This window comes from Onthophagus taurus, chromosome 7, assembly GCF_036711975.1.
Source record: "Onthophagus taurus isolate NC chromosome 7, IU_Otau_3.0, whole genome shotgun sequence".
Lineage (NCBI taxonomy): Eukaryota > Metazoa > Arthropoda > Insecta > Coleoptera > Scarabaeidae > Onthophagus > Onthophagus taurus.
The window spans coordinates 15,908,451-15,934,452 of NC_091972.1; the positions used below are offsets into that span (position 1 = coordinate 15,908,451).

A 26,002-nucleotide genomic window follows, 5' to 3' on the forward strand; every position below is an offset into this window, starting at 1 on the left:
AAAACTAAGTTATTTTCCCAAACGAGTTAGTTCATTGGAAAGAGGATACTTTTATTAACACTTTGGGAAATTTTCATACTCATATTCCAAGAAATGGATTTTATACGAAGTATTAAAATGTAATCGGCGAAAATTACAAAATTCGAAAAAATTGTAGATTATTTCAAAAATTTATTTCTTAAGAACTAAAAGTGATTTTTCAAAACGGATTGTTGCATTCAAAAGAGGATACTATAATTAATAATTGGTAATATTTCCACAAGAATCCTTCAAGAAATTAATTTTATAGCGAATTTTGAAAGTTATCGATGAAAATTGCAACATCGAAAATTTTATCAAAATTTCAAATATTGTTTTCTCAAAAACTAAAAGTTATTTTTCAAAACGGGTTGATTCGTTGGAAAGAGAACACTTTTATTAACACTTTGGGAAAGTTTCATACTCATATTCCAAGAAATGGATTTTATACGAATTTTTAAAACTTAATCGGCGAAAATTGCAAAATTCGAAGAAATTGTCAATCATTTCAAAAATTTATTTCTCAAGAACTGGAAGTGATTTTTCAAAACGGGTTGTTGCATTAAAAAGAGGATACTATAATTAATAATTGGTAATATTTCCACAAGGATCCTTCAAGAAATTAATTTTATAGCGAATTTTGAAAGTTATCGATGAAAATTGCAACATCGAAAGTTTTATCAAAACTTCAAATATTGTTTTCTCAAAAACTAAAAGTTATTTTTCAAAACGGGTTGATTCATTGGAAAGAGGACACTTTTATTAACACTTTGGGAAAGTTTCATACTCATATTCCAAGAAATGGATTTTATACGAATTTTTAAAACTTAATCGGTAAAAATTACAAAATTCGAAAAAATGGTAGATTATTTCAAAAATTTATTTCTCATGAACTAAAAGTAATTTTTCAAACAGGGTTGTTGCATTAAAAAGAGGATACTATAATTAATAATTGGTAATATTTCCACAAGGATCCTTTAAGAAATTAATTTTATAGCGAATTTTGCAAGTTATCGATGAAAATTGCAACATCGAAAATTTGATCAAAACTTCAAATATTGTTTTCTCAAAAACTAAAAGTTATTTTTCCAAACGAGTTAGTTCACTGGAAAGAGGATACTTTTATTAACACTTTGGGAAATTTTCATACTCATATTCCAAGAAATGGATTTTGTACGAATTTTTAAAACTTAATCGGTGAAAATTACAAAATTAGCGGCATAGACGACCTAGCGATGAACCCAACCTAATGTAACCCAACCCTGTTTTGAGAAGGACAATATGCGTTTCGTACTCTCGCTTATGATGATTTGTTTAGCTGAAAATATTGCTCGTATACGTGATACTGTGCAAGAAGAACCAAGCACATCAATCCTTCACTGTTCACAGCAATTGAATTTTTACAAAAAGACCTACAATTAAAGGCGTATAAAATTCCACTGACCCAAGAACTTAAACCAGCGAACTACCAGAAACGCCGTAAATTTGTGAACAACAAAACAAAGAAATTTATGCTAATTTTTGCAAGAAATTCATATGGAGCATGAGGCCCACTTTCATTTAAATGGGGATGTGAATCGCCAATGTTGTCGCATCTGGGTAGTGAAAATCCACATACTATTCAAGAAAAACTAATGCATCCAGAAAAATGTACTGTTTTCAACGGGAGATGTTAAATAACTTTTTCTTTAATGAAATCAATGGATGGAGCCACATGTCACACAGCACATGAAACAGCCACTTTACTTCAAACCAAATTTCCTGGTCATGTTAGCTCACAGAGGAACGACATCAATTGGCCAGTGAGGTTTTGCGATCTAACCCCACCAGATTTTTCCTCTGAGGCTATTTGAAGGAAAGACTCTATGTCAACAAACCTGTTACGATTTCAGAACTAAAGGAGAATATTATACGTGCAATTGCTGAAGAACTTGTTACGGAAAACTTCGCTAATAGAATGGTATCATGTCAGCAGAGTCGTGGAGGGCATTTGGCAGTTGGACATCATATAGCATACATAATTGGCACGTCTATACTTTACACTATTAACACTACAATTCGGATTTATCATTTAGGAGTTCCTCTCACACTTGAGTGATATATTAGATTTAAAACGCCTTATTCTGTCATACTCACACATTATTTATAAACACCGCTTATGTGCCTGCCATTCTCCATCATCCATGTATCCTCGTGGTTCATTCAGTATCATCTCATAAAATCTCCTGTGCGTGAGTGGCATTTGACATGTTTTTCACGTACAGTTATCAGTACTTCAATCATTCATAACCACTTACGATTCCACTGGCTGCATGTTGATCACTTAAAACGCAGAGGGAGCGGTATGATTGTTTCTGCTACTAATTGAGTTTGCTTCTAAATCCCCGGAGAGCTACTGGTCCTCAGGCAGTCATTAAAAACGTACGTGAAACTTTCAAATCCACTTTAATGCAGACTCTAAAATAGTGTAGGTCTGTCTACCATCTCCTTTTTAGTGAAAGGATCGTCCTGTTATTGTATCCCCATTAGCGGTTTTCTTCTAATGACGTATTCTGAGACTGTGGAGAAGAGCTTACAGTAATGGTAATGGATGGTGTTCTCGTCACGTTATGCCTAGGCTTCTGGTAAAAACTTGGTACACAATACTGAAGATATCATACGCTTTTCGTCTTTAGATTTTCTTTTTATAATTGATGTCATAAAAGATGTTTTTCGTTTTATATGTTATTATATTCTTCCTGTGCATTTGTCTACGCTTCATATAAATTCTCTTCTTGCTTCAACCATTTCTTGGGTCCATCAGTACTTCGGCTTTCTGTAGTCATCGTTGTTTGTTGTTCTCTTGAGCGTTTTATTCCGTTATATTAGAAAGCAACCTGCAGCTTTGTTGTTAATAATAAGTGACTGGCTGGTTTTTGTGATAGTGAGAACATGAGATCGTGCTTATTCAGAATCTCAACTTTCCCTATCTACTTTTCATTCCAGTATTGAGTTGGTAATCTTTTCTCTTGCCAGTCTCCTGGGTATCCTGGGTCCAATAGAAACCTGTCTTTCCTCACTTTCTACTGATCCAGTCTGCTATATTTGGAATCATAGGCCAGGACCAAACCCCATACTTGTCGACAGTTCTTTTTCTCAGTTCTGAGGCAGTCTCTTTTCCTCTTTCGTATAGTAGACTTCTCTCTAATAACTGCATAGGTGGCGTACATGCCATAACTTCCGCTCCTTCGGCAGAAAACGTACAGTAAGCAGATGTGATTCCCAATGCCAACTTCTATCTGAAATAAAGGTTGAGAAAGGTTTTTTGAAGTGGTAATTGTAGCAGCTTCCTCCTGCCTTGTAGGACTCCAAGAGTTACCGCGTTATCATCTCTATCCATCTCTACTCTTTACTACTATTGCTAGGTCATCGGCATATGTAACCAATTCAACTCCGTCATCAACCTTAGTTTTCAGCACCTCTGCAGATTCTAAGATACGATGGACCCCTGCGGAGCCCCACTTGTCAGCTCTATTTTATCTCCATTTGGAGCAATTATAAATGTATCCTAGATATACGATTTTACGATCTTAGCCAAGTAGTTGCTTATGTCTGCCTCCATCAGGGCCTTCAGTAGCTATTCCCCTCCAAGGAGCAGAATTAAACGCACTTGTCACGTCACGTGATTATCATCACGCATCATTCCTGATGTTGATACGCCTTTGTTTTAATTTCCTTCACAAACCAACCCAAGCTAAACCAACCTATGAGATTTTTACCCGTGCGACGATAGCAACAAACTTCCCAGCAACAAACTTTTACCCCTAATTTCCTATCTACTTTCTTAGCTGATATCTTCCTTATAATTAGGGATAGCGAAAAACTAAATGCACCACTTGAAAGCTTGAATCTTTCTCTATCTAAAACCTTTTCGTCTGCCGATAAGTTGATATTAAGATCAATAAAAAATGAAGAACACCGCGCTGTAGTTAAAATAGCTCAAAATTACCAAACTTCAAGGCCTTGTGCAATTGTTACGAAACCGAATTTTAAAAAACTGTTATCACAGTAAGAAAGGGCGCTCCTTCAGCTATCTTAATCCGGGTTTTCGTCGGTCAATATCTATCGGCGTCATGCTTAAATCACCCTTAATGTCCATCCCTACACGCAGAAACGCTTAAATACTCTTCCTCTAAACAACTTTCTTATTTGATAGGGAGAAAACTATAGAAACATATCTATCGTATTGAACATTTTCTGCTCTTTCTAGTGGTGTATAACACGCGGCTATCACGAGCTTGCACAAGCTCGTGATCGTCAACAAAAAGTCGTTTACATTATTTAGAAAATCTATATATTACAGATATATTAACTTTATATATTATACTCTTTCGCTGCTATAGCCTGTTGAGGACATAAAAGGATACAGCACCATCAATCGAAATTATCCATCGTGTTTATCTGTTTACTTTGTACAATTCAACCAAGAATGCTGCCATTCTAAGATAAGAATGCAAAGTGAGGGTTGCTTGACCCAGAGCTTCTTTGAAATAGTCCAACGCTTGAAATGTAGACTCACTGTATTGGATCTGGATATTCGTCGTCCAGAGCTACCTAAAATTCTGCCGCCTTCGGCAGAATCTGCTCAAAGTACTCTTCTAAGCACGGAGTGAGTCAATATTCACTTCGCAGTAGTCATCGAGATCACAAAAGAATCCAAAATGTGGAAATACGTGACATGAAGACGCGATGTATTGCTCCAAAATGTACATTGCACACCAAACAACCTCGAAAGCTTACATGCCAATCGGAAGAACATAATGTTCTGAATAACATTAGAATTAGTTCTCAATTCTTAGATGACTTGGATGATACAACTTGTTTCCATATCACGTACAAGCCTATTCAAATGCTGCATTCAACCAAACAGATTGAACAAAATTGACCAATTGATTAGAAACAATAACTATATGTATAGTTCTTCCTCTTCCTCCATATTACTGCCACTACAACCCCATTGAGCTATCTTGCAGTTTAGACTGCAAATAAGGGGAAAAAATAATTTTGCAAATGCAAATGATTTATAAAAACAGATTGAAACATTAATGGGAAACTTGATAATTGATTTATCTTTGTTGATTTAACATTAATCAGGTGAAAGATTAAGATTCGAAGCGAAGAAATTCCATTTGTAACACACTCAAACGTCAAATTATGTTTTTTTTATTAAAGAATTCTTTTAACAAGAATGATTTGTTAAGAATGGGCTTTATAATTGAAATTGCCTTTGTGTGTTCACCGTAATAAATAAATGGGGCGTGGTAAGTGTCAACAACAAGCGATCCAAAAAGATTGTAACCAGTTAAATTGTATACCTGTCTCTTCAAAGGCATCTTTTTAACCAAAATAAAACTAAAATAAGAAATAGCAACACACATGTGTACACAATACGACCTTCGATTTGCAAAACAAGAACGAAGAACATGGCTCAGTTTAATTAAAAGTCCTCCTTCGTTCTTATTTCTCTTTAAAACTTATCGAGTGGTCATAATTTTTACAAGTAATAATAACAATTTTCAAGTTAAACCCAAATCGTGTTCGGGAAGTCCAAAAAAGAAAGACGCACCTAAATTGTTGCTGTATAAAGAAAATTAATTTACCTTAAGTATAAATATCTAAACTTATGCATATGAATGAAGTTAATTAATTTATAATCACCCAGGAAACATTAAACATTGTTAAATACCGTTTTTTTATGTAATAAACCGTAGCAAAAACCATTATTTGTTGTTCTTATTTATCGTTAAATGTGTAATTTATGTTTCTTTGAAACATTTAGGTGTTATTTTGAAACCAAAAATGAGAAGATTATCGACAAAGAGGAAGTAAAACGTCCGACCTTGCAGTCACGACTTTATTACGTCATCCCATGATGATTAAATTTTCGTTTTTTTAACTGTTCTTACTTTTTCTTACCTCCATGGCACTTCTTTATTTCCGCGTGATCGATCATCAAAATGACGTAGCTGTGGTTATAAAAAGATAATCAGCAAAAAAATAAATCTTTTTAAGTAACTCATCGTCTTTACATCATCATAATAAAAAGAATTTTTATAAATAACTAATAAATCTTTAATTATTGTAAAATAATACTCCCTAATTATAAGTGGTATAAACAGCCTTTTTTTATTAAACTAAAATTGGTTTTCAAGGCACCTCGCCGAATAAACAACAGTTATTAGAAGATAACCTTCGCGAAATATGCGTTTTTATAAGAAAAGATAATAAAATCCTTGTTTTATTCTTTTTATAAACGATAAAGAAATTATTGGGTTTCTTTCCTACCTTTTTATTTACATACCATCTGCAGTTATCATGGCAAATGAGGCTGAAGGAATCATCAGCACGCGTCCTTACTTAACCTTGCTTGATGCGTCATCATCGCATCATTAGCTTTATTCTCCTATAAAAGATATCAATTATATTATAGTAAAAACGGGCAAAAATTTTTAAGTTTTACGATTAATATTATCTGTTTAATACATTAGTATATTTAAAATAAATATAAATAGATAAAATTCAACTCGGGTTATTCCTCAAGTTGCTCTATTCCATGTTCATAGATAAAGATGAGAAGAAGTAGATGAGTTGATAGACGAGGAAATCCTTGATGAGAAAAATACTGAGTATCCTAATGTATTGGTCACAACCTATTGTGAAAAATGCTATGAACAGAAATGCCTATCTTGAAATAAAATCTTGGGTACATTTTCAGAATAATATTAAAGCCAATAGGGTGATAAATCTTTTAAAATTAGACCTTGTTAGTTATGATAAAAGCAAATTTTCAAAATTTTGGTATTTTTCAAGAAAATCTGTCCAGAACTTTTTTGATACTGAAAGAAGAAGAAGAAAACAATATTTATTTGGACTTATATAAAAAATTATAACAATAAGAAATACGAAAAGAAATACATATATAAAATAAATATAAAAAAAGAGTCCAAAAGGGCTATAGACCTTAGTCTTCCTGCCCGTGATTTTGCGTTCGGTTTGGTTGTACTTGGGTCTTCTCAGTTGGGCCTTATTTTTTTAAAAAGTGTGAGCCGTGTTATGGGACAGCGGGTAAGGGAAAGGGGAATGATGATGAGATTTTTTAAGGCGTTTTTGGGGAAGTTCATAGTTGCTCTAAGGGCTAAGGATTGTAGACGGGAGTTTATAGGAGGAATCTTTGTAAGGTCGTAAAGGAGTTCGTTGGAAGGGTTGAAAAGTGGGTTGTCAGGGTGTCTAATGCGGGTGATAATTCTCAGGGCTGCTCTCTCTGCTACTTCCAGATGGTACTGTGATCCTCTCGGCGCTTCAGTCATGATTAATGAGGCATATTCGATAATAGGTCGGCATATTGAGGTGTATATGTGAGTAGCGCATTTGGTGGATATCCCTCGGCCTCTATATGAGAGTGAGCGGAAGTGTTTGGCGCGGTTTTTGACTTTCATTTTTACCTTGATGGCGTGGGTAGAGAATTTAAGGGTTCTATCCAAGGTAATGCCGAGGTAGTTACAAGTTGGTGATGCTGTGATAGGAGAAGATTGAATTATTATTGTGGGAGGAGCAACGCGAATAGGGAGGAAGGGGATGAAGAATTGGGTTCTGGAAGGATTTATCAGGATACGCCATTTTCGGTACCATTCCTCTATGTTTTGAATGAGCCTTAAGATTGATGATGGAATGTCTACATCATGTGCGACGAGAGTAGTATCATCGTCATAAAGCAGGGCGTAAGACATCGGATCGAAGACGTCTGGGTTGTCGTTGTAGATGTCATGGCAGTAGACGTTGTACAGTGCTGGCGAGATGGGAGAGCCTTGAGGGAGACCTTGTTGAGCGGTGAAACTGTGAGAGTAGAAGTTTTCCACTTTAACCAATGAGGAGCGGTCTGAAAGAAATTTTTTTAGCAGGTTAAGAAGATAAGATGGGATTTTCAACATAGCTAGCTTGTACAGTAGACCTCTGTGCCATACGGAGTCGAATGCCTTCTGAACATCCAGGAAGACTGCGGTGGATTGTTGTTTATGGAAACGTGCTACTTGGAAGTTTGAGACAAGCACTGCCAAGGGATGAGATGTAGATCTACCTTGTTGGAATCCAAATTGGTATGACGGAATCCTCCTTGCAACAACATCGAGCAGCTTGTTTGATACAGATTTAACTAACGAATCAAAATTCGAAAAAATCACTTCTAAAATTTATTTCTCAAAATTTTTCAAAATGGCTTGTTGCATTAAAAAGAGGATACTTTAATTAATAATTGGCGATATTTCCATAAGGATCCTTCAAAAAATTAATTTTTTTAGCGACTTTTGAAATTATTTGACATCGAAAATTTGATCAAAACTTGAAATATTGTTTTCTCAGAAACTAAACATTATTTTTCAAAACGGGTTGGTTCATTGGAAAGAGGACACTCTTATTAACACTTTGGGAAATTTTCATATGCATATTCCAAGAAATCGATTTTATACGAATTATTAAAATTTAATCCGCGAAAATTGAAAAGTTCGAAAAAATTGTCGATTATTTCAAAAATTTATTTCTCCAGAGCTAAAAGTGATTTTTCAAAGAGGCTTTTTGCATTAAAAAGAAGATACTTTAATTAATAATTGGTGATTTTTCCACAAGGATCCTTCAAGAAATTAATTTTATAGCGAATTTTGAAAATTATCGATAAAAATTGCTACATCGCAAATTTTATCAAAACTTCTAATATTGTTTTCTCAAAAACTAAAAGATATTTTTCAAAACGGGTTGGTTCATTGGAAAGAGGACACTCTTATTAACACTTTGGGAAATTTTCATATTCATATTCCAAGAAATCGATTTTATACGAATTATTAAAATTTAATCCACGAAAATTGCAAAATTCGAAAAAATTCTCGATTATTTCAAAAATTTATTTCTCAAGAACTAAAAGTGATTTTTCAAAGCGGCTTTTTGCATTAAAAAGAGGATACTTTAATTAATAATTGGTGATTTTTCCACAAGGATCCTTCCAGTAATTAATTTTATAACGAATTTTGAAAATTATCGATGAAAATTGCAACATCGAAAATTTTATCAAAACTTCAAATATTGTTTTCTCAAAAACTAAAAGTTTTTTTTCAAAACGTTTTAGTTCATTGGAAAGAGGACACTCTTATTAATACTTTGGGAAATTTTCACACTCATATTCCAAAAAATGGATTTTACACGAATTTTTAAAACTTAATCGGCGAAATTGCAAAATTCGTAAAAATTGTCGATCATTTCTAAAATTTATTTCTCAAAAACTAAAAGAGATTTTTCAAATCGGCTTGTTGCATTAAAAAGAGGATACTTTAATTAATAATTGGTGATTTTTCCACAAGGATCCTTCAAGAAATTAATTTTATAGCGAATTTTGAAAATTATCGATGAAAATTGCTACATCGCAAATTTTATCAAAACTTCAAATATTGTTTTCTCAGAAACTAAAAGCTATTTTTCAAAACGTGTTGATTCATTGGAAAGAGGATACTCTTATTAACACTTTGGGAAATTTTCATACTCATATTCCAAGAAATCGATTTTATACGAATTTTTAAAACTTAATCGGCGAAAATTGCGAAATTCGAAAAAATTGTCGATCATTTCATAAATTTATTTCTCATAAACTAAAAGCGATTTTTCAAAACGGCTTGTTGCATTATAAAGAGGATACTTTAATTAATAATCGAAAGTGATAACAGTAACAGTTCTGTTAGTAATGAAAGTGATGATGAATTACAAGCGAAGAGACGAAACTGCAACAAGAGATTTAATATATCATATTGCGATTGTTACAATGAGGTTGCTAAAGACAAACCTGATATAAATAAAGTTGTATTCAATAAAAAAAGGACTATTGGGGTTGAACTTAATTATAATCTACAGTGTCCAACGCCTAAAATAGATACTAATTGCTGTGAATGGTGGAATTCGGCCAAAGCCGGATATTTGGTAACTATCCGGTATCCGGCCGGACTTTAAAAAATGGCTGGATACCGGATAGTTGCCGGATATCCGTTACACCACTACCATTCACTAAAACAGTTCTTAAAGGTTAAGCCAATACAATTAGGTTACAAACTTTGGGCGCACTTTGTGGCGAAGATGCATATCGCTATTTCTTTTTTCCTTATACTGGCAAGAAAAGCGGATCACAATCAGAACTTCTTGGCACTTCAGTTGTTTTGAAATTGCTAACTGCTGTAAAGCAGTCCAAAAAGTTGTTGCTCGATATAATGAAGAAATATTTGATTGACATCATGCCTTGTTTCGTCAATTAAAAGAAATGTAAGTACGTGCAATGTCGATTGCGACCAACGTAAGATCTAGAAAAGTCACCTCGAGAATCCTCGAGGGTTTAGCCGTACATCTCTTAAGACGTCAAAACCCGAATGTTTCTAGTTCTAGGTCTATGATATGGTAATTACAAGATTTAATTTTTTGCTTAAAATAAAAACGAATAAAAAGTTATTTTTATATATTTACATTTAATTAAATTAAAATTTAGCATACATCAATACACTTTTTCTTAATTAGTCACGTACACAACATCATTTAATTTTTAACATCTAATTTTTCTTATTGAATAAGATTAATTGTTTAAAATTATTTACAGCCAGCTAAAGATAAAAATCTTAAATTTCAAGAAAAAATAAACAAAAATCGTTGTTGACATCAAATTATTTATTTTTATTTAGAGGCCCACATTTTTCCTTTAATTTTAATTTTTTTACGAATTTCTAAGCCACCTTTAAGAATTTATATTTTTTCGGCCCAATTTCGGTTGGTACTATTGACATAATTCTGACATGTAATAATAAATTTTACTGCACTCTAAATATTAAAGATAGAGTGTTATAAAGGTAGTTTAGAAAGCTTCTCTCTGCCCACACGATTCGGCGTGATTTGTTCACCCCGATTTTCAATTTTTATACATGTCACATAGAACTTTCTCCATAGGCGTGTTGCCTATTGTCTTCTGGAAAAACACCGTCTCAATTCTACAGGCGGGTACGTTTCGTAGTAATGGCAGCATCAACAAAAGACGACCGAAACGGCCCACTTGTCCCGGAAATTGAGCGCGGCAATGTTGCCACAACATTATTTGTGCCTGATCTTGTAAATTTTCAATTTGACCGGGATCTTTTAACCCTCTAGTTTCTGTAAATAAGTAAAAAGAAATACATAAAATTTTTGAGACAACAAATATTTGTTTTTAAGGTTTTTTTTTTACCGGCTCTGAAGAGTACGATGGCCTTGAGACAGGCAAACTCTGCAGGATCCACGTGGACCGCTTTGAAACGCATCAAAGTATCGGCGAGTGTTCGGACGTCGGTGGCCGAATGTCCATTTTTGGCGTGCTCGTTGGCATTGAAGAGCGGACTTGCTTGGACATCCAAAGGCATGCACCATTGGATGGCGTTTAATAAGAATAATTCACTCCACGCTTCCTCCAAAAGTATTACCTTAAATTAAAAAAATCATACATTTATTTATGTTAAAAGTAGATTATAAAACAAATACTGGATGAAATAAATGAATAAATTTGTTGTTTCATACTCTGAAACTCGCAATTATACTAAAATGGCAAATAATAATGCGCGTAATGCAAATACGAATCCTTCCGCAAACGTAACACATTTTGAATTCATTTTGCAAATTTTTAAGTTTTGGCTGTCAAATGTCAATATTACCACAGAATAACCAGAAAGGATACTGATTTCGGTTCCTTTGATGTTGGAGAAAGCACATTTTTTGACTTTGATTCAACCTTGACCCATCTGTAAGAAGGGAACCCAACGACCTGGTAACGTCGCTCCCGTGGAAAGAACAGAAGTGAGACGTTGCCAGATCGTGGTTATTCTGTGATATTGCCAACTTAAACTCAAAAAACATTTTGAGCTGATTTTTTTTATTGCACATTCCATAAAGTTATCGCTGTTTTTTCCAAATTCATATTTACTTTTTAGCAGAGTATCGGAATTTAAAAAATTCATAATCCAGAACCAACCCTGACAAACGGATTGAAATTCGCAAATACAGCGCATCAAATTACGTTGAGAATCGTTCTCATCTGATTGGGTACAAAAATTTATCGGAATTAATCCTCCAAAGCAGACTTGGACCTAGCTCTATTAATATGGACACCAATGCATTTAAATCTTGAAGTTGAAGTCTTGAGTTTTCACATCTGCAGTAATATTTTTAGAAAACAGAAATTCTCCGGATATTAAAAACCTATTACTTAGTACTCCACTATTCACAGGAATTAGTATCTCTTTTAGGTGTTGGACAGTGCAGATAATAATCCAGTTCAACCCCAATAGGACTTTTTCTTTGAATACAACTTTATTTATATCAAGTTTGTCTTTAGCAACCTTATTGCAGTTTCGTCTAGTTTCCTTCTCTTCGCCTGTAATTAATCATCACATTCATTACTAACAGAACTGTCGCTGTTATCATTTTCGATTATTAATAAAAGTAAATGAGAAATAAATTTTTGAAAGATCGACAATTTTTCGAATTTTTCAATTTTCGCCGATTAAGTTTTAAAAATTCGTATAAAATCCAGCTCTTGAAATATGAGTATGAAAATTTTCCAAAGTGTTAACAAAAGTGTCCTCTTTCCAATGAACCAACCCGTTTTGAAAAATAACTTTTAGTTTTTGAGAAAACAATATTTGAAGTTTTGATCAAATTTTCGATGTTGTAATTTTCATCGATAATTTTCAAAATTCGCTATAAATTTAAGTTCTTGCAGGATCCTTGTGGAAATATCACCAATTATTAATTAAAGAATCCTCTTTTTAATGCAACAAGCTGTTTTGAAAAATTACTTTCAGTTCTTGAGATATAAATTTTTGAAATGATCGACAATTTTTTCAAATTTTGCAATTTTCGTAGATTAAGTTTTAAAAATTCGTATAAAATTCAGTTCTTGGAATATGTGTATGAAAATTTTCCAAAGTGTTAATAAAAGTGTCCTCTTTCCAATGAACCAACCCGTTTTGAAAAATAACATTTAGTTTTTGAGAAAACAATATTTGAAGTTTTGATAAAATTGTCGATGTTACAATTTTCATCGATAACTTTCAAAATTCGCTGTAAAGTTAATTTCTTTAAAAATCCTTCTGGAAATATCACCAATTATTAATTAAAGTATCCTCTTTTTAATGCAATAAGCCGTTTTGAAAAATGACTCTTAGTTCTTGAGAAATAAATTTTTGAAATAATCGACAATTTTCTGAAATTTGCAATTTTCGCCGATTAAGTTTTAAAAATTCGTACAAAATCCACTTCTTGGAATATGAGTATGAAAATTTCTCAAAATGTTAATAAAAGTGTCTTCTTTCCAATGAATCAACCCGTTTTGAAAAATAACTTTTAATTTTTGAGAAAACAATATTTGAAATTTTGATAAAATGTTGCAATTTTCATCGATAATTTTCAAAATTCGCTATAAAATTAATTTCTTGAAGGATCCTTTTGGAAATATCACCAATTATTAATTAAACTATCCTCTTTTTAGAGTTGCTTCGTTAATTAAATCAGCATCAAAAAAAGTTGCTAATTTGAACAAGTTGGTTTAACGGAAATCTGGGGCTACAATTGCTATTTGTCTTATAACAAGCAAAACAAGTACGACTTTCATCAGCTGTATACATTAACTTGACTTATATCCCCATAAGCAAATAAGAACTTTTCAAGTTCTAGTAGTAAGTCTTCTATTAGAATATAATTTATTTTTCTCCTTTCAGTCAGGGAAAATTATTTCGCTATGAATATTATTATGTTTTTATGTTATTATTTCTTACATTTACCGCAGAGAAAAGAGGTTCTGAATCTTGTGTAAGATTACTAATATTTTAACAAATTAAGCTAAAATAAATAAATGTTTCTTAACATAATTAAATTCTTCTACAGTCGTTAAAAACTTTTTTGCTGTTTAGAAAGCACTGTGATGGTCGACTCCATAGAAATTGGGAATAGATACTTTTGAGTAAATTATGAAGATACTATTGGCAGCAAGATTTAAACCCATCAAAGCACAATAGACATCTTTACACCGACTTAACACAAGTGTTGAACCTATTTAGATTAGAAAGGAAATCGCCAGCTTTGCAGAACCGAACACACCTGATTACAAACCAAGTTTTCTATTACAACCTCATTCGAGTAACTGAGCGTAGCCCTTAACCAATTACAGTGAGACTATCTACATCTTCATACATTTTCCATGTCATTTAACACATTCCACACAAAGTCGAATTTTGTTGTGGCAACGCAGCCGAAGACTAATTCTAGAATTCCTCACGTTTCTCGTGGTGATACGTACCACATCTAACTCGTAACTTGAGCCCTATAAAAATCCTAATATATAACTATAGACTAATACATTTCTATAGAGTGGCGTTCTCTACTCACTTCTAATGGGATTATGATAAGTACAATGTACTTTTATTCAATGAAGTATCTAAAAAGAGTTATTGATGATACAGAGAAGTTAGCGACACCAAACTGTAAGAGTAATGTCTAAGACCTTAGGAGGTAATGTAATGGCTAAAACCACAGAGATGCTGGATGATTGATGTTGAAACATACCTATAGAAGAAAAACGCCGTGAGAATGCACATAGATAAATAAGAAATTTGTTACACCATTGAACGCCACTTTTGGGGTTGTACTCTTCACGAAATTTTGTATCAAATTTGTACGTTCGCAGTTCTGAAAATCTTGCTTATTTTATCACTACCTTACAACTAATGAGTTGTCCGGTTTCTTATTGTAACCCTATGAGAGGCGTGTAAGCTTCCTTGTTAATGTCGAGGTTAAAGAGAGTTTTCAAAAAACTCTACAATGAAAGGTATCATAACTACTGAAACTATCTGCCTTCAAGAGCAATGCGTTAGAATTGAGATGCAAAAAACTGAGATTATTAAAAAACGACATTCACTTCTTCTTTTTCAGAAATCGATTTAGTCAAGTCTCTTAGTTATGCATGGTTTGTGTCAAAAATTTTTGGGTCAATTGGACTTTATAAGCCTGGAGATGCAAATCTTTTGTGGAAGTAGGATTGTTGATATTTTCAATTCTTCTGCACGATGATAAAGTAAGGAAACTTCTTACATCGTTATTTATAAATGGTAATACTGTGGCAAGTTTGAAGATCAACAAGAAAGTGCAGATTGAGGTCGATACAATACTGTGTGAGTTACAATAACAAAAATATAGAGAACACAATATTGGAGATGATACAGAAAATTGATGAAGAGTATCAGAGTATTATGGAGTGCAAAGAAATTTAAGAAATTAATAGAACCAGAAGGAGTTTAGGAAAGATAAAGTAGTGTGCAGACCGAGAAAACGAAAACATTTTTAATAACTGCATAATTAATAATCTTCTTGGGTTTTAAATATAATTTAAAATATAAATGTAACATTTTAATATAAATTGAAAAATTATTTTGTCATGTTCTTTTGTACCTGATCTCGAAATGGTAAACTAGCAAAGCTTGGTAAATTCTTGGCCCATTTAACGGCCATAAAGAGGAGCCTGGCAGATGTTTCATAAACAGTTTCGTGGGTTGTTGGATATAAACTCGCGGTAATGCCAGCTGGGTGAGGTTCTGGTCGGACTGGGCCACTGCTCGAAGACACTCCACAACCGGATGTGGGGGTGTCCTCCTCTTCATTTGTCACATCAATACTTTCTTCTGTAAAAACGACAAAATCAATTCTATTTAATAACACAAATAAGCTTAATCATAAATATATAAAAGATTTATTGTAACAAATTAAAAATTACGAAATGAGCTCGATATTTAGATATCGAAATTTTTAAAGTATTAATTTTAATTTGAACCATGCGCATTGAATGGTATTTAATATTTAAAAAAATTTATAAGCTTTTAAACTCTGTTTAGGTAGACCCATCTAACGAGACCCTTGAGAATTAAATCGTATTTAATCAATATTACAAAGTTAATCCAACTTAAACGAGATGGCGCTGAAGTAATTTTTGAAACTCACCGTCGTTATCGCTGTTTGTAGAGTCCTGTTTTGGTGTTGGTTCTCGATTAATCATAGGTGGCGGTGCTACGGTGTGTAGAAGTCCAGGGCCGTAACGAGCGGGTGATAACGCCATCGTCAACGAAACTGGTGGACTGGAATTAAAGGGCCTATTAAAGATAATAATAATAATCAGAATATTTTTTGAATTAATATTAAAAAATAAAATTTTAAAAAATTATCTAAATCTGGTTCGTTATTGATTTAAAAAATTAAACACGTAAATCGTCAAAGCTGGTGTTATAATACGTTATTTACGGTAAAACGATCAAAAGATGGGATAGCTTTTGAAATTTTAACGTATGATCTGGTTGGTTCGCCATCAGAGGCAAGCAGCAGAATCCAAGAGAGCTTTGAACTTCATCGAGCTCATTGAGCTTTATTGGATACACATTAAAAGCTCACCATCACTTTTAAACAAAAAAGGAAATAAAACAAGCTAAAGCGAAGCTAAATTTTTTAAATAAAATTTTTTTTATTTTTAATTTAGTAAAACGCACCCAAAAACTCCAACAGCAACAGCAGCTTCGCGTAAAGCTCTTTCTTGTTCTGCGCTCATATCTCGAAGAGCTTCCGGTCGAATCGTCGCCGTGTTTCTCGGTTGACGTTCATTTTGAACGGCTGAAACATAAAAAACTTCGCTTTTGCATTGAAAATGTTAACACACAAATTTATAAATTCACAACATTTATGTAAAACAAAAAGGAATTTCTATCTGTATCCGATTAAAATGTGCCAAAGAGTTAACTGAAATTCAAACAAAAAAGATCTCTGTGGGGTACCAATTATGTGAACCCTAAATTACCCCTTTTACTTTTAAATTCGACGTTCAACGTCGGTTCGTGTTTGTTACAAGGTTGGGGACCTCCTCAATTTGTGGCAAACACGCGTATGTACCACGACACGAGGCCCTTTTTCAACGACACGTGTCTTTATCGTTTGGTGTGGGATTTTATTTGAAGAGTAACGTATGCAAAAAATAATTAAGCGTAATATTTAAATGAAGTCATCTCAGTTGGAAGTTACGTTTTTTTATACCCTTTTAAACATTTCAACCCTTTTTTATAATTATAAGATTTTTAAAAGTTTTGTTTTTTTTCTGGAATTATTACATTAACAACCCCCATCAATCATTCAACAATTTCCTATATTCGAAATCAACTTCAAAGATGGATTTAGCTTCTGCAACACTGAAAATCCCTTTTCGTCTTTGGTACTTATATAATAACAAACAGTCATAGTACGGGATTTTCCCCGGGACGCTGATTAATGCGTTCCAAAGCCGGTTAATTCCCACCAAACGCTCTACCAAAACACCCTCTCTTTCGTTTAGACTGTGAACAAACTTAACGTCCAAAATCCGTTTCGGGAGCATTCTAACGGTTCCCAAACGGGGGCAAAGGCTAAAATCGCATGCGTATTACCGGCAGAGAGTGTAATTTACAATCTTGAATAGATGGCCGACGACGACGGCAAAGTGAAGAGAGAGAGGAGAGTGAGTGGTGGGATTCCACTTTGGCAAAATTGTTTTTGATGCTCTCTCCCCCGGGGGAGTGCTACAAGGAACTTGAAATGCCGTAAGGGGTGGGAATGGCGGGGGCGGGATTACGGGGTTGGGATTAAAATTGCTTTACTTTTTCCCCCCTGCAGCGTTCGACGCCGCCATTCGGTTTTATTTCGAAAAAGGGGTGTGTAGAAGATGGTTTGAGACACAGAATTTTATGGCTTTAATTTCAATACTCTTTGTAATGGGGGGAACGTTTTATTGTTTTTAAAGAAATACGTACAAAGAATATGTGGACACGATATCGGAGCAATAATTTCATTCTGGAGTTAATCCTGTATTACTGTAAAAGAACTTTCTTTATAGAAAAATTTGACTTTGTTAATTACACGACATTTATCAGTATTACTATAATTCTTTTAAGCTTGATTGTTATAGGAGTTACAGTGTATATTAATAATTAACAAAAGATTGTCATCATACTTGTCGAGAATCCTTAAATTGGAACAAAAATCTGCCCAAATTGAAATTACAGAATTTGTTATTCTTAACGTCATCCCAGATATTTTTTAATATATCAAAAGAAACTGAAATAAGCCGTCCACTCCGCAAAGATAGTGCTGCTGTGTGTTCCAGACTGTACGTCGCGTCTTTATTTCTTTATATAGGTAAAATAAAGGCGCTACGTTCTGTCTGGTACACAAATCAGCCGGATTGGACAGAACCTCATTTTCTCCGCATGCGATTTTCCACGAAACTATATGGAATATCGAAAAAATAAAATATGCTCCTCATTAAGAACACATCAAGCTACCATCTGTTCAAAGCTGAAATTTTTTTGTCAGATAGTTTTTGAGAAAAAAAATCGCAAAGAGTTTTAAGAAAACTGCTGAGCCGAAAATTTTCAAATTACGTATAAATGTTACGTAGAAATATTTAGTGATTATAACAAACTATACCGCAAATTGTTTCATCGAGCGGTTGCATAGATATTGATCTCCAAAGTGAGGAACCTTGACTTTTGGCACGGATGGTAGAAGTAGCGGATTTCCTATTTAATTGGACTATATAGTTCTGCCTGCCAGTCTTCCACAGCCTTTATTTAGTTTCAGGTTAATATGGAACTTTGATTTTACATGTTCGGAATGATTTAGTGGGTATTTGTTAAAAGGAGAGAATGCTTGAGATACATGTTCCACGAAATTTGCTCATCAGTGTAACATTCTTTTCCGTTTTCCATAATAGATGCACCTTCATGTCACTTTTGTAATAATCCTTTGGTGATCATCCATCATTGCATCTTCACCTGCTTTGATATATCAAACATATTACGAGTAGTGTATGATTTTCACTTTAGTCTTTGTTTCTTTTGCGCTTTTAGCAATTGCATTAGTGATTTCTTTTGCATCAATTTATGCTTTAGAGCTTATTGATGCAAATTTTTTTTTAAATTGTTTCCAGTGTATTTGGAAATATTTAAGATAATTTTTCTTGGTATTAACAGGGATATTGTGTTACATTTAATTACCACCGAAATATGATCTGAGCCAAGTTCAGCAAAAACTCTTTGCTGCATCTGTTTATTGAAGTGCATGCTTAGTTGGATGTGTAAAATATCTGGTTGATAATCAGTTCTTAATGGATAAGAAGTAGTAAGCTCCAACCGACTATGGAGCTGCAATTTAAAAATTATGAGTACTCGATAAACTCAGTATTTCCTTTGATGTTTGTTATAATTGTATGGTTGTGCTTCATAGTGTCTTTTTTATACAAACTATATCTATATTATGCTTAGCTAGAAGGTAATTAGAATAGCACGCTGTTTTTTGATACAATTAACAAACCAATTTAGGAGTGTTAAGGTAATGGTATATTTACATGAAGGATGTTTTTAGGTGGAAGTTAAGGATGATTTTCTGGAAATGCTTGTACTCTCTGGGTTGGGTGGCAGGATGAAGCATATCTTTAATGAAATGTTTTCGAGTACTTTTTATACATCTAGGAGATAATGTACAATAATCTTTTGTGAAGTCGTATCTTTAGCTGATCTTTTCCTGTATTCTATAACAACTATTGCCTGTATCGACATCAATGGCATAGACAAGTTTGTTTTACTTTGTTTCTAATATATTTCAACATAATCTCTCAAGACTGGCCTGACCTCCCTCAATATATTCCTCATCCACTATTAGTATCGCTAAACACTGTTTCATCATTCAACATTATTCCTGATGTCTGTCAACATTATCCTCGATATACTCCCATATCCTGTGGTACTTTTCACATAATACATTTTATCAACATTCTTAATTCATACCATAACTCTCTCAATTTCAAATATCGTCCCTAGTCTATGTCAATATCTAGTGTCATAATCGCCTCTAACATCTCTCAACATTGGCCTTTGCTGTCCTTAATAGCTTCAACGGTTAATCGTTTCTGATATTTTCTAATATTGTTGCTGGACTAGTCACTATGGCAACACTGCCTCTCGCTGATAGTTGATGTGGTTGCGATAAAATTGTTGAAAACCCACTTTACAACCCAAAAGTGAGCGAAAAATATTACCAACAGGCATCTCTAAGCCTTTTTGGTGAGAGTGCAGTTATTATTACTGTGCGACTTATTGGAAAATGTATGAAAAATTTCATAATTCTTAGTTCCCATAATATCTGGTATTCTCAGCGTCTCCACTACTTCTTTGGCAAAACTTTTTTTATTTCCTTTCGTAAAGTTCGCTTGAGTGGAACTTTTTGACTGTGTTACTGCCATTCGAATTCCCACGTCCTGGTTTTAATCATCTTTTGACATCTATTTCATTTTGACTTGTATGCATTTTCAAACCAAATCTTTCCTTGAGCATGTTTTTCTCATACCTGTTATTGCTTCATTTCTATACTTATAAAATTATTCAATTTCTGTAGCGATCCTTTATAAATTCTGTTTTATATACATTTCTTGTTTTTACTAATACATATATGTTGACGTTTGCTCATGTTATATAGAAGAGGCCCTCTTCTATGCAAAAATAAAAAGAGAAAAGGTTTGCCAAAGATATATACAACTTGTCATAGACTTAGGCCTTATTGCCTTGAATATTATTTCAGATCATCAATTAATAACAATGTAACGAGCTGGAAACGTAGAGAAGTCATAACAGAAAACTAAATACTGAGAATTCCGTGTTGATAAACAAAGAGAGTAAGATTTAAACTGAGGTTGTTGAACCAAATACAAAGAGACGTGAGAAAATTGAGTACTACAAATTCGAGGACTTGTAAACGTGAGTGTCGTAACTAGTGATGGAACGGATAGTGATTTTGCGAAAAACCGGCATCCCCTTCGGCCGGATATCCGGTTATCCGGGATATCGCCTTGTTGCATTAAAAAGAGGATATTTTAATTAATAATTGTTGATATTTCCACAAGGATCCTTCAAGAAATTGTTTTTTTAGCGAATTTTAAAAATTATCGATGAAAATTCCAACATCGAAAATTTTATCAAAACTTCAAATATTGTTTTCTCAAAAACTAAAAGTTATTTTTCAAAACGGGTTGGTTCATTGGAAAGAGGACACTTTTATTAACAGTTTGGGCAATTTTCATACTCATATTCCAAGAAATGGATTTTATACGAATTTTTAAAACTTAATCGGCGAAAATTGCAAAATTCGAAAAAATTGTGGATCATTTCAAAAATTTATTTCTCAAGAACTAAGAGTCATTTTTCAAAACGACTTGTTGCATTAAAAAGAGGATACTTTAATTAATAATCGGTGATATTTCCACAAGGATCCTTCAAGAAATTAAAATTATAGCGAAATTTGAAAATTATCGATGAAAATTGCAACATCGAAAATTTTATCAAAACTTCTAATATTGTTTTCTCAAAAACTAAAAGTTATTTTTCATAACGGGTTGGTTCATTGGAAAGAGGACACTTTTATTAACACTTTGGAAAATGTTCGTACTCATATTCCAAGAAATGGATTTTATACGAATTTTTAAAACTTAATCGGCGAAAATTGCAAAATTCGAAAAAATTGTCGATCATTTCAAAAATTTATTTCTCAAGAACTGAAAGTGATTTTTCAAAACGGCTTTTTGCATTAAAAAGAGAATACTTTAATTAATAATCGGTGATATTTCCACAAGGATCCTTCAAGAAATTAATTTTACAGCAAAATTTGCAAATTATCGATGAAAATTGCAACATAGAAAATTTTATTAAAACTTCAAATATTGTTTTCTCAAAAACTAAAAGATATTTTTCAAAACGGGTTGGTTCATTGGAAAGAGGATACTTTTATTAACACTTTGGAAAATTTTCGTACTCATATTCCAAGAAGTGGATTTTATACGAATTTTTAAAACTTAATCAGCGAAAATTGCAAAATTCGAAAAAATTGTCGATCATTTCAAAAATTTATTTCTCAAGAACTGAAAGTGATTTTTCAAAACGGCTTTTTGCATTAAAAAGAGAATACTTTAATTAATAATCGGTGATATTTCCACAAGGATCCTTCAAGAAATTAATTTTATAGCGAATTTTGAAAATTATCAATAAAAATTGCAACATATTTTATATATCGTATTGGGATTGTTACAATGAGGTTGCTAAAGACAAACCTGATATAAATAAAGTTGTATTCAATGAGAAAAGTCCTATTGGGGTTGAACTTGATTATTATCTGCAGCGTTCAACACCTAAAAGAGATACTAATTCCTATGAATGGTGGAGTACTAAGTAATAAGTTTTTAATATCCGGCCAAAGCCTAACTATCCTGTACCAAGCCGGATACAGAATACAGATATTGCAATAGTTCAATATAGAAATCCACACAGTCAGGTTTTCTAAAGCTCTAAATGATATAAATTTGTTGGATTTTGAATGGAGACTTTGCAGAAATGATAACGTTTTGCAAACTGCTTAAAATTTAGATGTCAGAGTTTTGGCAGAATGTTAGAAAAATTTGTAATTCAGACGGGATTGCAAAATATAAAACCATTTTCCATACCTTCCGCAACGCGAAAACAAGAGAGAGAAAAATTAAAGATACCTCATAATTAAGATAAACTGAGATCTGAAATGTAGTTTCTCAATTTATATTATTAAAACTAATTTAGTGTGAGATAAATTTCAAGTTTCTTGCCGTAAGCCCGATTGAACAACAAAATTGCCCACCATAACAAAAGTAAATGTGATCGTTTCAAGTGTATAGGGTTAATCCCTTCTTTCAGGAAAACTTGACTATTACTAAAACGGTAAAGGGTATGACAAAGCGTTTATAATCCTCATCCGCAACGCTCGGTGTCCGCTTCGTTCCACAAAACGCCGCCGCGGTTCGCCAAACGAAGCCAATTTAAACACAACGGGAGATGCAAAGTAGAGCCTCAGGATAAAGGACTACGCCCATAAACCAACCTTCCCCTAAAATTTAACTCCTTTTATCATTTCTTCAATTTACTTTTAATAATCAAACTTTAAAATACAAGTTAAATTGATGTATAAGTCTTGATATTGAATTTTTAACAAAAAAAATTTTTAGGAGTATTTTTTTGGTTTTATTTAGGTCCCAGGAGGAATTGAGAAAAGTCTAGAAAGGAAGAGATGAGGGGTTGGTGGGCGTGGCGTGTCGTCTTTTAGGGTAGAAGGGAGGGTGTGAAGGGGACAAAGTTGGGGTTGAAAAGGTCCTGGGAGAAGTGAGAAGGCCCGGCAAGATGAACATCCCCAAAGCCCAAAGTTGCCCAAAGCGTTCCTCTCCTGAATACTGATCGAAACTCCGGAGCCAAATTCTCATAAATACATTATCCTGCTCTCCAATTTAATCTCGGGGGGTGATTTTACCACCTTACTTACGAATTCTCACAAGAATAATTTTCACTTTTAAGTTTACTATAATCAACTACAATTTTATTTTTTTAATGAAAGAATGATTGATGGTGAAATAAAAATTTAAAAAATTTTATTTTTGTTGTTGTTTTTCATTATTTCTATGAAACGCATTGGGAATAACAAATTTTTGCACGCGTAGTCATTAATAGTCGGTAAAACGATAAAAAATAGTAGAACTGGAATTTTAATTCAAAAAAAAATTGTTTAAAAACTTACCGTCTTTATTCATTCCCATCGCTAAACACTTTTTTAATCGACACGCTTGACATTGATTTCTGTGTGCTTTATCAACAACGCATCTTCCTGTGCCAGCTTGACATCTAAAAAACAAAATTCGAAATTATTGAATTTTAATACGTGAAAATGTAATTAAAGATTTATGTTCTTATATTTTTTTAGGTTAGTACTAAAATAATGATCGTTTTTAATAAACGAACTTTACTTTTACTATCGCTTTCGAGATTCCCCACCTGATGCCCAACCACCACAGCGACATAGGATGAAAATCCATTTTCTCGTTGCGTTTTACTCATCCGGATACGGAAATCGTGGGGAGGATTTTTGGGGGGAACGGGGTTTGGATGGAAAAGCGAAAGAGGAGTAACAGCAGTAATAAAAGTGGGGATTACGTTTTGGGCGGATGTCCCATTTAAAAGCGTAGCGACGCCATCGTCTTTCGTCTTGGGGACATCTGCGACGCAACTTTTTACAAGAGGCGGCGCTCGCAAAAGATTTCTCCTGCGGGAAAAATGAGGGATTCGCTTTTCAATTAAAGTTCGCGACCCGTTTCTCGTACCCGGACCATGAGAAATCTACGGGATGGAAAAGAACTGGCGAAACGAATCTCTAAGCCAGGATTCTTCTTTTAGTACCCACCCTCACCCTCCATCGTTCAAAGAACGATACAAAAATCCTAGGATCAAAAGAAAAAAAAGTAATTTTCTTTTGCAATTATGTAAGAGGATGATTTTTAATAATAATAATAATGTCTATTTGCCTCAGAAACAAATATTTACATAAATATATACATTCATAACAAATATGGCCCTTAACTGGTAAGGTGACTCATTTGTCGCACTAACAGTCAGGCGTAGTCTCCAGGACTACTTAACTTAATAGGTCAATAAAATTGCAAATGTGCAAATAAACTCAATATTTTATTCATTACTGGATACTATAGATATTATGAAACTTGTGTGCATAGAAATAAGCTGACCCAAAGGAATATATAAAAAGAGTTTACCTAAATTATATTTTTTTCCGAAAAGTTAGATTAAATCTAGTTTATATTATTAGTTATGTTAGGTATTAGACAAACTAAAAAATAAAGGAAAAATAAATTTGACAAAAATATCATATTCCAGCAAGGGAAAAGGTTTTTTATTTTTCAGCGCAGTCATTGCAGACTGGTTTTGTACACTGTAGACAAACTGGCTTTTTACAAGACACAAGTATTTTGCCATTCTATGTTTTTTTGAAAGACACAAGTAGCAAATTTTACGTTTTTCTAGAATCAGATCATATGTCTTGGGTTCTTCTGCCTGGTACTCCAAGTATTCTACCAATAGTACTGCGTAGTTCGCGTGGGATAACCGACATCGCCAAACGCCGTCTCGTGTGATCCTCTACCAATTGCTTGGCTAGCTGCATTCCAAAAATACTTTTTTCTTTAATGGTTGGATTATCTCTATAACATTGGTGTAAGATATATGATTGATCACAGAAATGCCATCTGTGATCCATCTTCGAGTGCGATGACTTGAGGTGCTTTTCGAACATTTTTCGTCCAGAGAATCTACTCCGCCTTTATTTTCATTGTAGTAGGAAACTATTTCGGGCTTCTGTACTGATGGATCATCAAATCGTCTGTTATGCATGGATAATATTAGTATCGTAGCTTTTCCAATTTTACCAACATATAAAATCAACGTGCAATCTTCCCTGAATCCATACAGTGTTGAGTTAGCTTCTCTTTTCTTATTGGGTTAAAAAGATGGTGGTATTTCGGCCTTATTTTTTTTAGTGTACCGACGTACATCAAATTATTTTTCCATAACTGATCAACTACTTGTATGGAAAAATACCAATTGTCAGCTGTAATATTACGATTGCTGTTAAAAATTGGTTTCGCTAAACGTAACACAGCTTGAGTATGCTTTAGTAACCTCTTCTCTTCACCATTGAAGCCAAAACTATCAGAATCTTTTCCCATATAGATATAGTATGCGTTATATAGATAACTGTTTCGTGCGTCAGTAAGGCATTGTATTTTGAGGCCGTTACACTTTGAAGGCACCTTCCTCAGAAGCTTACAAGCAGTTACTACAGATGAAAATCTATAGTAACAAACTGTCCAAGTCCATAAACATTTTGACAGTTTTCTACAAATGTGTTGAAAATAAATGAAATTGCTGCAGCCGGATCGTTCTTCTTCCGCTCTTTCCTGTCCTGAGAATTGTCTAACTGTATAGCC

General features: G+C 33.5%; 1 protein-coding gene across 4 annotated transcripts in view; it reads right to left on the reverse strand.

Annotated features, from left to right (window-relative positions):
* Positions 1-10,725: 10,725 nt before the first annotated feature.
* LOC111419885 (photoreceptor-specific nuclear receptor-like) overlaps positions 10,726-26,002 on the reverse strand; it is a 28,658-nt gene continuing 13,381 nt past the window's right edge. The window contains exons 3-8 of one of the 4 annotated variants that reach the window (XM_071198101.1): positions 23,746-23,849; positions 16,629-16,764; positions 16,090-16,223; positions 15,544-15,773; positions 11,294-11,525; positions 10,726-11,220 (exon numbers count right to left, since the gene is read on the reverse strand). In XM_071198101.1, coding sequence (XP_071054202.1) covers positions 10,982-11,220; positions 11,294-11,525; positions 15,544-15,773; positions 16,090-16,223; positions 16,629-16,764; positions 23,746-23,849 — 1,075 coding nt within the window. In that variant the 3' untranslated portion in view covers positions 10,726-10,981. Of the gene's footprint in view, positions 11,221-11,293; positions 11,526-15,543; positions 15,774-16,089; positions 16,239-16,628; positions 16,765-23,745; positions 23,850-26,002 lie in introns of all 4 variants that reach the window. The other 3 variants (XM_071198099.1, XM_071198100.1, XM_023052774.2) reach the window with 3 other exon arrangements.